The sequence below is a fragment of the Sarcophilus harrisii genome, chromosome 3 (genome assembly GCF_902635505.1).
Source record: "Sarcophilus harrisii chromosome 3, mSarHar1.11, whole genome shotgun sequence".
Lineage (NCBI taxonomy): Eukaryota > Metazoa > Chordata > Mammalia > Dasyuromorphia > Dasyuridae > Sarcophilus > Sarcophilus harrisii.
Genome location: NC_045428.1, coordinates 329,475,983 through 329,493,838, shown reverse-complemented (window position 1 = coordinate 329,493,838; position 17,856 = coordinate 329,475,983). Strand labels below are relative to the sequence as shown.

General features: G+C 36.1%; 1 protein-coding gene across 1 annotated transcript in view; it reads left to right on the top strand.

Annotated features, from left to right (window-relative positions):
- Positions 1-17,612, top strand: part of EPB41L5 (erythrocyte membrane protein band 4.1 like 5) — a 127,398-nt gene extending 109,786 nt beyond the window's left edge. The window contains exons 21-25 of the mRNA XM_031959944.1: positions 5,802-5,895; positions 10,733-10,807; positions 15,149-15,190; positions 15,588-15,718; positions 17,343-17,612. Of these exons, the coding sequence (XP_031815804.1) occupies positions 5,802-5,895; positions 10,733-10,807; positions 15,149-15,190; positions 15,588-15,718; positions 17,343-17,412 (412 nt within the window). The 3' untranslated portion in view covers positions 17,413-17,612. The remainder of the gene's footprint in view (positions 1-5,801; positions 5,896-10,732; positions 10,808-15,148; positions 15,191-15,587; positions 15,719-17,342) is intronic.
- The last annotated feature ends 244 nt before the right edge of the window (positions 17,613-17,856 follow it).

The following is a 17,856-nucleotide window of genomic DNA, read 5'->3' as shown; positions in this document are numbered from 1 at the left end:
TAAATAAGTTGTAGTAGGCTCAAACAAAATGTTTTCTGTAAAACACTACATATGTAGGTGAGGACTTATGATTTTATCTTGTAAAAAATTCACAGTATGTTACCTCCCTCTACAAATTCTTAGCTGCTACCTATAGTTTTTAGTTTTAGAGAGTTTCTCGGAACACTGAATGGTTAAATGACTTACCCATAGCTTCTCATGATCAGAAACAGGACTTGAACCCCAGGTCTTTTTAACTTCCCTTTTTGCACTCGACCTTACTGTTTTCTCATATGTGTATTATGTATTATGTAATTGTGTAATTCCATGCTCTGTTAGATGAAATCTAAATTTTTCTTTTTTCGTTCTTTTTTTTTGCTGAGGCAATTGGGGTGAAGTGACTTGCCCAGGGTCACACAGCTAGGAAGTGTTGAGTGTCTGAGACCAAATTTGAACTCAGATCCTCCTGACTTCAGGGCTGGTGCTCTATCCACTGTGCCATCTAGCTGCCCCCAAATCTAAATTTTTCATCTTAGTTTTTCAGCATGCCCTTTCCATTTTATCACTGTGTTTCTTATTACTTATTACTTTCAAACATGAGCTCTCTTTTGCAGCCAGTAAACTGTTTTTTCTGTCCTCTTTTTATATCTTTATTCCTGTCTCCTTTTTCTTTAACAATGCTTTTTCTCCCTTCTATGATATCATTGTTCCATTTCTTGTGAGATCTTCTCATCTAAAATCCTGTTTAAAATTTGCTCTTCTAGGAATGTTTTTTCTAATTAACTTCTCATGTATTTCTAACCAATTTTGTTATATTACCTAAGGAATTTACAAAGCCTTTGCACATTGCAGATGCTTTAAGAAATAATATTGAGGCAGCTAAGTGGTGCAGTGGATAGAGCACTAGCCCTAAAGTGAGGAGGGCCTGAGTTCAAATCTTGCCTCAGACACTTAACACTTCACACTTCCTAGATATGTGACCCTGGGCAAGCCACTTAACCCCAATTGCCTTAGCAAAAAAAAAAAAAAAAAAAAAAAAAGAAGAAGAAGAAGAAGTAATATCAAATGGAAATATATTTAGAAGAATTGTAAATGTTTAACCTATAATGGATTGCTTTCTGTGGGAGGTAGAAAAATTTGGAATACAAGGTTTTGCAAAGGTGAATGTTGAAAACTACCTTTGAATGTATTTGGAAAAATAAAAAGCTATTAAAAAAAGAAATAATATTGACTGAGTATCAGATTGTAGATTTTTAAGTAGGTTAAAATAACCTCATTCTGTACTTTTCTTTTAAGTAGGCTATTTCGTTGTGTTTGTTGTTTGGCTTAGTTTGGTTTTAGGCTTTTTGGTGACATGCAAGGAGGGGAATATAATTTCTAGATGTCCCCACACACAATACCTTCTTCTTTGGATTTTGGGTTAATAAAATAGCCTTTGATATTGTCTCAAAGTAGAAAAAATATTGGGTTAAATGGCTGGATGGGAAATTAAAACACTTTTCAGGAGTTAGATTTAAATGGAATCTTCAAGATTAAGTCTGACCTTTTCACTTTTATAAGTGAGGAATCTTCATCTATAGTAGAGAGATGATTTGCCCAAAGTGACCCAGCTAAGATATTAGGATTTAGAGGTAACAGAAACCTTAGAGTTCCTCAAAGACAATCCCTTCATCCTACAAATGAAGAAACTGAAGGCCACATATAATAAGTAGGACAATCATGGTTTGAAGTTACCTTCTCTGCTTTAAGATCCAACATTCTTTCCTCTTCTTCTCTTACACTAAATCATAGAAGTGGATGTTTAACTTGCATCTTCTGACCAGCCAAATAGCAAGTTTTCCCTCCTGAATCAGTTTTTCTTGTCCCCACATGGAAGAGGAGAATACAGGTTTTGATTAATGAGAAAATACAATCCTGCATTTTAATGTAATCAAAGGAGAAAATGTCAGGTTGTTTTTTTTTTTTTTCCCAGATCAATTTCAGATAAATCAATTCTGATTTCCAATCAGAAAATATATCTACTGTAATCCTTTTACATTCTGTTCTTTTGTCCTATCTCTAACATTATTTCTAGTACTTTCTTTGGTTAAAGTAGTATAAAACTATTGTAATGTAGCATATTTGACATTTTGTAAATGTTCACATTGTGATTACTTTATGCCTGTGTGTGAGTACATATGTGTATATATGTGTACTGCATGTACAAAGAACTAAATAATAACATAATGATTGATTTGAACGTAGAAGGGATCTTAGACACCATCTGATCCTGGAGTACTTAACCTTTTTTGTGTCATGGACCTCTTCTTGGAATGTTTTTAAATGCATAAAGTAAAAATACTTAGTATTCTAATGGAAACCAGTTATGTTAAAATAGTTTTGTATGTGTGTGTGAGAAAAGTCCCTGAAGAGGACTTTCTTATTTTATATTTTTTGGCAAATAGCATTTTATTTTTTTCCAATTACATGTAAAGAATAGTTTTCAACTTTCACTTTTTATAAGATTTTGAGGTTCAAATTTTTTCTTTGGCCCATCACCCCCTTCAAGATGGCCAGCAATAGAAGTTATATATGAGAATTCATGTAAGCATGTTAAAATTATATATATATATATTTAAAAATCAAGTTCATGGGCCATAGGTTATGAACTCTTGATCTACTCCTAGATGAAGAAACTGAGAAAATGAAAAGTCAAAGAATTTGTCAAGGTTACCCAGGTAGTAAATGAAAGAGCCTGAATTTGAAATTAATTCATCTAACTCCAAATCTCATCTTTGTTAATTGAAGGAATATGATAAAAGTCAAAGTTCTAATGTTAGGTGCTTTCTTCTATCCTTAGTCATTTCTCTTTTGAACTCTGTTGGTCCTTCTTAACCTACTAATTCTATTCCTTCTCTGACCTAGCTATGTCCTGGAATGTGTGCTCATCATTGCAGTAATAGAATCCCCCCTTACTTAGATACGCAGCAACATGCACCTAACATGCTGTTGTATTAGCTTGTGAACTACAGTAGGGTTTGTAACATTCTCATGAGTGTGCTAGGATAGTGTTTCAATGCCATTTAATACACTGGTGAGTTATTATCAAAGATTGGTCACAACCTCATTGTGATGCCAGAATTTAATTTTAGAGAATTAAGATACTTCAAAGTAAATTCTATGGTGCGAAAAGTTTCCTGGCTCTGTGGTAAAGCTGGTTATCCATAGTGTTGTTCTTTTTCTTTGGGTGGGTTATTTTTTTTAATTTAAAGCTTTTTATTTTCAAAATATATGCAAAGATAGTTTTCAACATTCACCCTTGCAAAACCTTGTGTTCCATTTTTTTCCTTCCCTTCTCCCCATCCCCTCCCCTAGATGGCAAGTAATCCATTATATGTTAAACATGTGCAATTCTTCTATACATATTTCCACAATTATGATGTCCAAGAAAAATCAGATCAAAAAGGAAAAAAAAAAATGAGAAAGAAAACAAAATGCAAGCAAACAAAAACAAAAAGAGTGGAAATATTATATTGTGATCTACACTCATTTCCTACAGTCCTCTCTCTGGGTCTCCATTACAAGACCATTGGAACTAGCTGAAATCATCTCATTGTTGAAAAGAGCTACATCCACCAGAATTGATTGTTGTATAATCTTGCTGTTGCCGTGTACAATGATTTCCTCTTCTGCTCATTTCACTTAGCATCAGTTCATATATAAAGGCCTTTCTGTAATCATCCTACTGATTGTTTATTATAGAACAATAATATTCCATAATGTTCATATACCATAACTTACTTAGCCATCCTCCAATTGATGGGCATCTGCTCACTTTCCAGTTTCTTGCCAATACAAAAAGGGCTGCCACAAACATTTTTCCACATGTGGGTCCCTTTCCTTTTTTTATGATCTCTTTGGGATGACACACTGCTGGATCAAAGGATATCCACAGTTTGATAGCTCTTTGGGCATAGTTCATATGCTGTCCAGAATGGTTGATTAATTCACAAATGCACCAACAATGTATTAATGTCTCAGTTTTTCCACATCTCCTTCCAACATTCCACCAACAATGTATTAGTGTCCCAGTTTTCCCACATCCCCTCCCAATATTCATCATTAACTTTTCCTGTCATCTTAACCAATCTGAGAGGTATGTAGTGGTATCTCAGTTGTCTTAATTTGCATTTCTCTGATCAATAGTGATTTGGAGAACCTTTTCATATTGACTAGACATGGTTTCAGTTTCTTCATCTGAAAATTGTCTGTTCATATCCTTTGACCATTTATCACTTGGAGAATGGCTTGAATTCTTGTAAATTTGAGTTCTTTCTTTTGTGTTGGTGTTCTTGACCCCTTAAGTAAGAAACTGAGTAGGAAAGAGTGCAAATATTTACATTCCTAAAACCTGCAAATATGTAGGAATGTGAATACTGTTAAAACTTGTGAGCTTTTTGTCCTTTCGTAAGAATAGAAGCTCTCTATTTCAGGAGTCAATAAAGATGATATGTAGATGCCACAAAAAGTATATGTTAATAATAGAACTGGGTATAAAGTCATTCCTCTCTAATAGTGCATAGTTCTTTTTTTTTTCTTTGATTTTGATGGTCGTCATTATTTGGAGTTTGCCCTTGTTTCTAAACTACATTTCCCAGAGGGCATGATTTATTTTTATTGGGCAGAATTGGAACTTGTCTATGAATAATATTTTCACAGAAGTAGTAGAATCATTAGTCTCATAGCACCCCAAGTTTACTTTTTTTAATGTAAAAAGAATTTTTTACTTTTTAAAAAAAAAATTTGAGTCGTAAATTCTCTCTCTCCTTTTCCTGCTGTTCCCTGAAGTTGTAAGAAATCTAATATAAGTTATACAGGTGCAATCATGTAAAATATATTTTCATATGGATTAGTCATTTTGTATAAAGGAAGGAAGGGAAAAACAGTGTGTTTTGGTCAGCATTCAAATTACATTGGCTCTTTCCCTGAATGAAGACAGATAACATTTTTTATTAGAGTCCTCTGGGATTATCTTAGATCGTTGTATTGGGATAGCTGTGTTACCCAAAATTGATCATCATATAGTATTGCTATTGCTTTGTATAATGTTCCCTTGATTTTGCTCACTTCGCTCTGCTCAGTTCATGTCTTTCCAGGTTTTTCTGAGAGCATTCTGATTGTCACTCCTTGGGACACAGTAGAATTCCATTGCAAGCATACAACAATATACAATTTGTTTAGCCATTCCCAGAGTTCCTTTTGAAAAATCATTAGAAACTTCCAAATCTCCTATTTTGGGTTTGAGAAAATAAGTGCTTTATTTCATGGAAATTAGAAGCAAAGCCAAAGTGAGCTCAGGGAAGTGGCTTTGAAAATTGTAAAGAAAATCAAATATGAAGCCTGATAGAGAGAGTGTTGGGAAATTCAGCATATATGTTTATGATACACCAGGTGTGAGTTTCAGCTTAAGCTGCCAGTACCTAATAGAAGCTTTCAGGACAAGGTTAGAATTGTCATTAAAGTACTCTGTTTCAGTCATTGATAATCCTGGTGACCTCTCATTAGTATTATTCATTGCTCTGAGATCACCAGTAGAATTAATCTTCATGGAATTAGTAGTCCCTGCAGGCTTTTCTAGAGCACAGTTAACTAGAGTAGAACCTAGTAGATACTCCCAGCTGTAGTAATAGTGGGGAGAGGGTTGCTTTTTGTACAAACTGATTCCATTCCATTTAATTACCCTTCTATTGGACCATGACTTCATGAATAAAGCATTTGAGACACTTCTCTTGATTTCATGGGACCTTTGTGACACTAAAAATATTTCTCTTTTTCTTCTACAGCACTGTTGTAAAAGAAGATAACAAAGTTCCCAGTCCAGGAAACACAACCATTCTCACACATCCAAATGCTGTGGAAGGTAATTCTGTCCTAAAGGTAAGAGAATAATGTATCAAGATCATCTGAAGCCTGTCATTTGACAGATGTGCAAATTGAGGCTCAGAGAGATTACTTCTTAGAACATTCAGACCAGTGTAGTTCCTGTTATGTCAAGATATTTTAACTTGATATTTGAGGATCTGTTTCTTTTTAAGGGACAGCTACGTAGTTGTAGGGTCTGAAATTCCTCAACCAAAGGAGCTCTTAGCCTCCCTCTACCTTTACCCCCAACCAAAGATTAAGCTAATTGTATCAAACAAAGAAGCAGGGAGCTCCATTATAATTTTATGAATGGTTTCATAATCATACTAGATTACTTACATAGTGGCTGTCTGGGGGCAGCTGCCAGAGAATTCATCGGATCTCAGATCCCCACCATGTAGTCTAGGACACTAGCCAGAGTATTTAGTGGATGCCTACAAAAAAAAAAAAGAAAAAAGGAAGAAAAATTGCAAAATGGTATTACATATGTCATTGTGAATTTGCATTATGCTCAGCAAGCAATTTTAATTTTGGGCCTGGGTCCCAGGGCTTGGGCAACATGCCAGTACCTTTGTTATATCTTGCTATGGATTGCACCTGGTTACTATTCCTTGTTATGGTTTTTACCCCAATAGGGACTCCACAAGCCCATGTGTTGGTCAATTTGAATAAGTTTCCAGATATACACAAAGTATTTTGCTAAATAATGTGTCATTGCAATAGTTTTCTCCCCCCCCCGCCCCCCCACTTTGAAATGGCTTTCACCCCATTAGTATAGCTTTCACCAATCAGGATCTTATAGTAGTACAATAGATACGAGTGCTGGCCTAGGGTCAGGAAGACTCCTCTTGAATTCAAATTCATTGACTAGCTGTGTAACTGGGAAAGCCATTTAACCCTGTTTTTCTCAATTTCTTCATCTATAAAATGAGTAGAAGAAAGAAATGGCAAACTGCTCCAGTATCTTTGTCAAGAAATGGGGTCACAAAGAGTTAGACACAATTGAAGAACAACTGAGCATGAACATTCTTTTTAATATGTTGATATTTATATTTTAACATAAGTTTAAAAATGTTATTTTGAAAATTGCAAGACTAGTAAATGTTAAATGTCTGGAACTAGATTTGAATTCAAATTCTCCTGACTTTAGGGCTATGCCATATGGCTGCTCTGGGTCCACTGTCTTGACCAGACTTCTGCAAGGGTCTGTAATCCAAAAAAAGTTAAGCTCTGTTCTAAGCCATATTGACTCAAGCCATATTGACTCTTATGTTCTCAAGTTCTTCAAAGTCTGGGATATAAAACTGAATCACTAAGATGAAATTTCAAATTTACTTTGAGATTCTAATTTATACGGATTGCTTCTGATCGTCTGTGTATCCACTTATTCTATTTTCAGATAGTCTCTTGCTTGTAGATTCCCCTGAGTCCTTCTTTCCTAGCAGTTTCTTCAGTTCCTTTTTGAGTTTTTGGTTATTGGATCTCCTGTTTAAACTCATATCTTCCTTTATTAAAATGTATACATACTTAATACCCAATAAATGCTTGTTAATTAAATGAAGGCCCCCAAAGAATTATTCCCAAGAGATCATCATGTCATCAAACATATGAGCTACTTGAGAGCAAGGGCTATTTTTTTCCTTTCTTTGTATCTTTTCTGCTTAGCACAGTGCCTGGCATCTATGTTGTACTTAATAAAAGTTTTTTGACTGACTTTGTAATTTCAAACTTTAGCAGCAAAATTTCTTTTAATCACTGTGTGCTGCTTTGTAATCAAGTTCTGGGAGAAATAAAAAAAAAGTCTAGATAAGAAGCATGATAGCTTTCCTACTATTATATGGATATGGACTATGGCTTATAGTCTAGTAGGAAATGAAATACTTAATTATGCTCTAGTATTTTGCTGAATCTTTGATTTCTTTGATGTGAGTCAGATTTTAGCATGTCCTTGCCCTCCTATTCTGTGTGGCTCTCCTGAGGCTTCTATTTTTTGTACCTGAGTAATCGGACCCATTGGTTGTTTCTCACTCTTGCTCAGTGACTGTATTTTTTCTTCTACATCATTCATGATATCTTTAAGGCCACTTCTTGGTTAAATTTGCCACTGTTTGTGCTCATCAGATTTCTAAATAAACCATAATTTTGATCAGATTGTGTTGTTTTGTGTTTCAGTCATATGGCATGACTGGTTGAATATTAGTGTTGAAAGTTCAGGTTTTTTTTGTTTCAAGGAGAAGCTTGTGCCCATCAAAAGCAATGTATAATGTCCCAAAAGCACTCTAACACACTCTGTTCTAGTCCCAGGTCATTGTAAATGTTCAGCATCTATTTAAGATATATGTACCACTGAACCAGCACTATACCAAGGTTCAGCAAACTATGCCTGAGGGCCAGTTTAGCCTTCTGCCTGTTTTTGTATGGCTTGAGCTAAAAATGTTTTTTACAATAATGATACAAGTTTACAATAATGTTAAACAGACAGAGAAGGCCAGATTTGGCCCTTTGGTCATAGTTTGCTGACATATAGAGATATGTCTGTGTGTGTGTGTGTGTGTGTGTATGTATGTATGTGCGTATACACGTTATAATAGCATATCATACTCTAGATCTTAGAAATTCTTCAACATGCTTTTTCCCCCATGTACATAGTAAGGCAAACTCTTTTAAGTAATTATTGATTTCACTTAAGATGTTTCTCAGTGTTTAAAAGTTGTTGCAGTTAATATGTCATCCACAAAGAAAACCATTAATGGACTTTACCATGTGTAGCAAGTCCCTTTTCCATTTGGATTCTGTGCTGGATACAGTGGAAAATGCCTTTAGCAACCACAGTTTCCTTGTTTTTGTATTTTACTTAATATTAATAATTAGTCTTCTAATTATTATCTAATCTAATAATAGACTTCTGTTTTAGTTTTTAAGGCCGCTTCTGTGATTTTGATGTGAGGGAAATACTTTGCTGGCATTCTTTCCCTGAATCAAATGATGTTTTATAAACAACAAATAATAAATATTTGGGATTTTGTATTCTCTGCCTCTTTCAGCCAGTTGTGTAACTATAAAAATATCTGCTATAGAATATCCTTTCTATTCCTATCTGTTTCTTTTTCATACTTTCTTTAAAGAATCCTTAAGGAATATGTGTGGAAATGATTTTTTTCAAAGTTTTATGGAGTCAGTTACAAATATTTTTCTGATCTCAGAATTCAAGAACTACAGAGTTGGAAGGAATCACAGAGACCATCTTGTACAATCTGTGTCTTATATTCTGTCTATAATCTGCTAAACAAGTAGCCATCCAGCTTTGACTTAAAGACCCTGAGAGAGGACACATCTGTATGATTTTATAAGTGAGCTTATATTCTAAATTGCCTTGCATTTCAACTCTCTACTTGGCAAGGATTGGAGATCATAGATTTAGAGTTTGAAAGGGATTTTTAGAATTATTTAGGAAATATGTGAAAGTGGGCTCTAAAGATAGGTGGCATCAGATTGCCAGGCAGGGTGGGAGGAAGAAAGAGGAAAGAATGCCAGAATAAGGACTTTGAACTCTAGGAAATTTGGAACCACTGAAAATTTTTGAAGAGTGCCAAAAAACACAGTGCCTGACTTAAAATAGATGCTTAATAAATGATTGTTGATTAATTCTTCCATGTAATGCAATTTATTTTTATCTTCTGTTTTCCATTATAATAAGAATTCCAATAGTGATATAATTCCATTCTTCTAGTAGTATTTTGACTTATTGAACAATTACTGGGCTCATTGGACTTATATTGAGCAAAGTTCAATATAGTACTAACAGTTAAATTGTCATATATTGTATCTTAAGATTTCTGATTTTTGAGTGCTCTTCACTCCCTTTTCTGCTTTTATCTTCATAGAATAGTAATACATGATCTGTGTGTGATTTTAAGCAGTAAATCCAGAGCCTCAGTGTCAGTGTACTGTAATCAATTGAATTATACATATGTTATAACCATTTTGCAGTTTCTATATTTTTTCTTCTACAACATTTCCACCAAAATTACATAAACAAATTAGAAACAGACTCTGAATTACCCAAGTCATTGTACAGTCAATGTTTTAATTTTTAAAATGTGGTTGATAGTAAGTGGTTTGTTGCAATAGTCTCCAGGTTTATATGCAAAAATTGAGCAAACACAGAAAAACTCGGCGAACATAATCTTCTATGAGGAGATTTTTTTTTTTTCCAAATAGGAAATAAAATGAAAAAGTCAAGTTAAGATTTTTCTTGAACAGAGAAGTTGGAAAATTTCTAAGACTCTTCATGCCAAGTCCTCTATTCCCAAAAGTTGGTTTATTAGTAGATTCATAGATTTCTGTATCTTCTTTTGATCACAATTTTAATTCTCTAATTCTCAGTATAGTGTTATCTCCTCCATGGGTATCGAAAGAGGGATCATAAGGTTATGTGGAATAAACACCACCATGCTTTTATGACCAATAGGCTTTTGAACCAATAGTTTAGAACTGTAGAATTCATATTGTAATTTTGATCCAGTAGCTTTTAGGAATCTTTTTTGTCTATTACCTTCCATCCTGAATCTTGTGCCTTGGTGTCCAAGGGGTAAAACACCAAGCATAGTATTCGAGGTCACAAAAGCTGGTTTAAGAAGTTAATAAAAATTATATCATCTTATCTAAGTTCTTAGTGTGAACTAGATTCTCCCTACTCCCCAAGTGTAACAAAAGTTAAAAAGCCAGCATAATTTAAGAGTATTCTTATTTCCTTCATAGAAATAACCCAAACCAGCCTGGACCAGAATGACAAATTGAGGGGGAAATTGGGAAGTAAATTTGTTTGTAATAATAATTTTGTCTTCCATAGAGTGCTACTGATGAGTTGGATGCCCTGCTCTCATCCTTAACAGAGAATCTGATTGATTTAGCTGCTGTACCTCCGGTAAACTATAGTTCAGAAATTTTTGTTTGTTAAAAATGGGGGAGGGGCATCTGTTTAATGAACAATTTTAGCTTTCTTTTTGATATCTATTTCCCAGAAAAAAGATCTAATCAAACATGCTAGTCAATCAATTTTTTTGAGTTCTTACTATTGTGTCCAAATATCTCTGTTATGAGTGCTATAGACAATTCAGAAAAATTTAATATATGAACTCTGTCTCTAGCAGCTTATGCTCTAGATGAGAAAATAAGGTATACAGAAAACTTAATAAAGCTATAGATGATAAGGCAGAGTTTTACTGACTCATAAAAGGATGGAAAAAGTGCTATACTTGAAGTTCAAGTTTGTCACTTACTAGTCATATGACTATGAATAAGTTACTTAACTTAGAAACTTAGTTTCCTTACATGTAATATAGGACTAATGTTGTCGTGGAACAAAACATATAAATGTTAGCTGTTTTTATCGTGAATAGTAAATGCTATGGAAAAACAGATTTAATGTCAACAGATCAAGGTAAAAACACCTCTGAGATATTCATATGGCCATTAGATCAGGCCAAATCACATTTAGAAAGTTATGTCAAATCATGACTGAACAGAAATTTTTTGACAACCTTAACAAAAAGAAAAGCCTTTTTTTGAAGACCTTCAGAGAAGAAGATACCCACTACCTTCCATGAAAACCCATTCCACTTTTGGACAGCCCCATTTCTTAGGAAATTTCCTAATTGGAAACAATGTCAATTTGATGTTAACTAGAAAGTTCTCAACATATAGTCTTTAGTCATCTTGTACATTACTAATCTCATCTTCCAAAAGTGATGACATGGGATCTCATGTGGAACATTTGATACAGAGTTTTAAAATCAATTTGTATATAAAATTTGTCATTTCTAATGTAATAGATATGAATCAGTATAGATCCAGAACAGGTAAAACAAAATATCAGGCCAATACAATACATATTTATTGATAACCTATTATTTGTAGTACACTTATACATGCTACTAGAAAGTATAAGATATGACTTTTGTCTTAATGGAGCTTGCAGTCTAGCAAAGGGAAATACAATTATATAAAAAAAGTGTCACTGCCACTATTCAGTGTGATTCAGAAGAAAAACGTTTCTAGGGAAATTAGAGAAGATTATATGTATTTGAAAGAATTAAATAGTGTTGGGAGAGCTAGACCAGAAGAACAGTGTTAGTGAAGATACAATGTTGCAAAAATGAACAATTTTGAAAGTCTTTAAAGATGCTAATCAATATAATGATTAACCAACATTTTAAAGGCTCACTGATGAAGAATTCTGTCGTGCTCCTGACAGAGAAGGAATGGACTAAGTATTTAGAATAATATAACTAAACATTGGACAGCTGGGTAGTACTGTGGATAAAGTGCTGGGCCTGAAGTCAGGAAGACTCATCTTTGTGAGTTCTTATCTAGCCTCAGACACCTAGTTATAGGCTGTGTGATCCTGGGCAAGTCACTTAACCATATTTGCTTCAGTTTCTCATCTGTAAAATGGGATCACAGAGTCGCACATGACTGAAATGATTGAAGAACACATATTCAGAATGCGACATATTTTGGAACATAGCCTATATAAGGGTTTGTTTTGCTTGACTATATTTGTTGTATCGATACAGAGTTTGTAGGAATTGTGAGAGAAGAAAAAAATGCTTGATGATTGAGAAAAAGATTTTTAATTAAAAAAAGCAATATTGGGAAATCAAGGCCATTCCAGTTGAAAGGAATGCTTAAGAAAAGGCACAGTGTTGGGAAGGTTGAAAGAACTTCTGACTGGAGCACAGAATGAAAGGAAGAACTGAAGAATAAGGACAGGTGGAGAGATTGAGTCTAGAATATTCAGAGTGTTGAAAATTGGGATAAAGAGTTCATACTTTATTCAGTAAACAGTGGGAATCCCTTTAATGATTTTTGTGTGTATGTGGAGTTGAAGATGGATGTGGAGATGACATGATCAAAGCTGTGAATAATTTAATATTAGATTAGATTAGAGGATTAGAGTGGAGTAGGAGAGGTATCCTATTAGAAGTCTACTGTAGTAGTCCACGTGAGAGCTAAAAAAAACCCTCAGCCATGGTGATCATTGTGATAATAAAGAAGAGAGCCTCATTTTAGAAAAGACATTGCCCTGGGTAGGGCTGAGGGACCTGGTTATTACATGTAAGGATCAGTTGGAGAAACTGAGTATGTTCAGCCAAGAAAAGATGTGGTGGAGAGTAGGAGGGGCATGAGAACAGTTCTCATCTTGAAGGACATGCACATGACATGGGATTAGATTTGTTCCACCTCTTCCTAAAAGGAAAGAGTAAGATGCAATGGATGGATATTTCAGAGGGACAAATGTGGGCTCTGTGTAAGGAAAACTTTGTAAACTAAGCTGTACAAAATTGGAATAGATTATTTGGATAAGGAAAAGTTTGTAGTTAAGGATGTCAAGTGTTATTTTTCAATCTTGAGTGATAAGGGAAGATTATATCATTAATATAAATCTAAATATAAATGAGTAGTTGGATAGATTTTTCAAGGTAAAATGAGGTATTAGATTATGTTGAATCTGTAATGACAGCTGGATATCCAGGTGGAACTATCTACCAGGCAGATGAAAGTGCAATATGGAATTTTGACACATGGAAATGGATACTGGTGAATATCAAGAGAAAAGAGGAAAGCTGAAAAGAGTGCTCTGAGGGGAAAAAAAAACCCAAAACATCTTTATTTGGGGTGAAGGAAGAACAGACTCCTTTCCTCTCTCAAAAAAGAGATATTGGTAGGATTGGGAGAATAGTGTGATATAATCTAAGAAAAAATTTGAACAAAGGTAGTAAGTAGTGTCAAACGCAGCACAGGTCAAGGATGAAGAATGAGAATTGACCCACGGATTTAGTCACTAGAAGTTATTTTTGGACAAATATAGACCTCCGGTAGTGAAAGTAAGGAACATCTATTGTCCTCTTTTCAGTCAGTACTTATTTCCTAGATCACTTTCTCTATCCACTCCCAAATATGAGAAGATCCATTATTAAAACAATAAATTAGGCAATGAAGGTCAGTGCACCAACACTACTATTACTACAAAGACTATGTGAAATACCTGCTTGCAAATGATTACTTCATAAAGGAAGAACATCTTTTCATCTTCACCACTGAAATAACAAGAAAAAATTTTCTGTCAGCCTGTAACAATTGGGCCAGATGTAATTTCTCTCCTTTTTTGAGCTTTTCTAGTATGTTATTTTAAACTACACATATCATCCAGTTATCACTTAACTATATTATAGTTTATATGTTCACCTATTTTTACCCTATTAGGTTGCAAGCTCCTAAAGGACAATAGGGTCTGTTCTTTTATAATACAACATTTATACCCTGTGCTTTCTCCAGTACCATCATTAGCAAATATAGTATATACAATAGATGAAATCAGAGGAAAGAGAGCTTCTGTGTCCGATAATCAGAAGACATTTAATGGACAAGGTAGGATTTGAGCTAGTCAGATTTATAGAAAGAGGGAGGAAAGAACTTGAAGGAGAAAAATGACATGATTTGCAAAGTCATGGAAAGAAAAATCTGTTTGCTAGTAGCAAGTAGAATTGTTTGACTGGAATTTATAGTCTTTGTTGAGAATAGTAGGATCTCTATAAATAAAATGTGTCTTGACTTAGAGAACTAAAGCAAGAGCAACTCAAGTATTTAATGTTTTCTAATGCCAGACCAAAAGAGAGATGCCAGATGACAAAATGGACATTTTAGAACTAGATTGAAATGACATTAAAGAAAAATGGCATACTCCAAATGCAGAAAAGTTTGAAACTAGAATAAACTTTTATTGTTTTCCTTAACCATGATTGATAATTAGAAAATTGTCCATATAAACATGTGCTTTCTCTCTTTTCTCTGCTCTCTGTTGTATGTATTTGTCACAAGTCCTTCTTCTGGTTTCTATCAAGGAGAATATAATTAGTATAACAAGTTAAAATTATAGAATAAAAAAATCTAATTCTGCAGACCAGGAAAAACTTCTTTGTTGATAGATTATCTTCTCCTTAGGTTAAATAAAAAAAAATAAATAAAGCCTTTGCTACTTTTTAATGACCAGGAACTGCTTCACCTCTGTCAATATCTCATGCGATGTGTGTTAATTGTTATTAGAAGGAATCTTGGACTTTATTCTGTCCTTGAAAAATTCCCTTAAAAACTTGCTTATTAACTGTAAAGATTTTTTTATTATTATTATTCTATTCATCATTTAATAGCAGGGAAAGATTTCAGTGCCTTAGTTTAAAAAAATGTTTTCCTTCTATTCTTTTAGGTATCTTCCTTATCTTCAGTTGCCCCCCGGTGGATTGTGCCAGTGAGTTGTTAATATTTGTACTATGGGTGCTAGACAAGCTTTTTAGGATTGCCTAAATTTTAAGCATTGTGATCAAAACTTCATAATGACTTAGGAATAACCTGGGTTATTATTATTTTTAACATTTCTGTGTACCTTAAATACTCAGAGATGCTGGAAGGAATCCAGAAAAACCTCTGAGGTGGCAAATGAGAAAGCAAAATTTAAGGTAGTTTAAGGGATCTTGCACTATAACTAAAATTATACTCAAATTTTTTTTCGTGTTTTCACCTTATTAACATCCCCTTCCACTCTTTCCTCAAGTATAACTGGTTGTGACTGAAAACTATGTAAGGTAATACTTGGTGGCTGTGGCTGTTTTGATGCCAATATTTTGGTTTGTTGTGTCTTCCTACAGCAAACCAGGACTCTTTCCAACGGAGTTTTAGGGAATGAAGTGGCTCTGGAAAGCAAAGAGCAGTGTGGTGATCCAGAAGTGCTCTCATTAATCGCCCAGCCAGGGCCGTTTCTCGTTGATGCTGTGACCACGTGAGATCTTTTTCTATTGCTCTTCATAGATGATTTGTTCAGAACAGGAGGGAGTGTAATTGAGTGCAACAGAATGTATTTCTTCTCCTTTAATTTTTTAGCTTCTTTCTTTTGACTTGATGAAGACATCTTGAACCTGACTATGATGTCTTGATTTGAATGCATTTGTAGCTTTTATGTAGTTATTGAAACTGCTAGAATGGAATAAAAAAAACTGTTACTAAGATATTTATTGTGTGCCAAGCACTGTGCTCAGTCTGTCTTCCGTTGCCTGTTGGCAGCTTGGGATATGGAAGAAGGTTTGTCCATTGCTGAGGAGCAGACAGAAAGGAGTGAGTCATTTGTTTCCAGTAATGGGTTGGTGGTCAGGGATGTATGTGAAGGGTAATATGGTTCCTATGAGTATAAGTAAAAGAAAGATAATAAGATTGGTTAAAGAGAGTACCAAAGGGAAGACTCTAATGTTGCTAAGTCTTGATTATTGGCACTCTCTGAAGCTTATTTACTACAGCTAGGAACTATATCTAAGTAGCTTTTTGTAGTTTAGGCCCTTGTTCTTTAGCTTTTGTTGGGACATTAACCAATCCCATTTTGACAAATCTCAAATGGATGGCCTTCATTTTTCCACTTATGACTCCATGTGCCTCTTTCCCCCTCCAGATGGGGGAAAATTTCTGCCATAGAAAATTTTTGTCAGCATAAGAAGGTACTTAGTCAATTCTTTCAGAGGCAAAAAAACTTAGAAATTAAAATATTGAGAGAAAGCAGTAATACTTTCATTTTATTTTTAATAAATAGCCTTTTATCAAAGCACAGGTGAATATTGGCTTTTCCTAAATAACTTGTGTGCTCTCAAATGCATCTTTGAAAAATTCTGTTGAAAGACTCTGTTGAGTGTCAGAGGTACAGTGCAAGGGGACTTATAGAGAAATTTCTCTACCTCTTCTAGATGTGCTTCTTGGAAGAACTGTGATTGGACAGTAATTAACTGAGATCTTGGCTAGAAAACCAAGCGAATAGAGTCACATAGTGTTGTCTAGCACCTTTAGTAACCCAGACTCTCAAACATGTTCTAGAAGTTACCCCAAAATGACTTTTGATCAGCCATAAGAAAGAAATAACGATGTACTAACACGGCACTACGCCAGCTATCAAAGAGGCCCTGGGAGTTTTTCAGCCCTTTCTGTAACTTTCTAACTAGTTGGGTAACTTGATTTCCAGGCCCATACTAGATGAGCAACAGCAGAGTTCTGAGAACAGGGCCGCTGTTAGAAACAGGAACCAGAGACGGCAAAAATGCACGTTAAGAGTAAGAGACAGCTCGGACTCTTCTGCGGTCGCCTTGGGGACTCACTGGGTGTTCACCGCGACGACCCCGAGTCACCATGAGCAGTTTCCGCTGTGCTCTGTGTTAAGAAAGCAGGGAGGTGTGTGTGATATATTCAAGAAGGCGCGTTCACTACAGCTTGGCTCGCATTACGTGTTTGATTTAGATGCTCGGAAAACTGCGCTGAGTGTGGTCAGCGCTGCCGCCAGCACAAACGCTCAAACGCAGCGTCACTGGCAGGAGAAGGAAGGGCCAGTCAGCGTTCCTCTGCTGAGCCCCGTCCGTCCTCTCTTTCAGCTCCGTGCCTGCCTTGGCCGAAGAAGCCTTGAGGAAGCAGCGCAAACGTCTGCTCACCACCGAGCTGTGAGCGCGGGCTCGCCCTGCTCCCCCGCCGGGGCGCCGGCCCCGCCCGAAGCCCGAGCGCGCCGCCTGCGGCCTTCCTCGCGGGTCACCGAGGGGCCCCTCCGTTCTGCCTCCCGGGAAGCGGGGCCTATCGCCGCCGTCCCTGCTACTGACGCCCGCCCCGGGACGCGCCCGCCCCGCGGGGGCCTCTGCTCTTCTCCTCCCCTCCCCCGCGGGGGCCTCTGCTCTTCCCCGCGGGGTCCTCTGCTCTTCCCTCTCCCCCCTCCCCGCAGGGGCCTCTGCTCTTCCTCCCCTCCCCCGCAGGGGCCTCTGCCTCTTCCCCCCTCCCCGCGGGGCCTCACTCTTCCCCGCCCTCCCCCCGCGGGACCTCTGCTCTTCTCCTCTCCCCTCCCCGCGAAACCTCCTCTTCCCCCCTCCCCACCCCGCGACGGGGCCTCTGCTCTTCTCC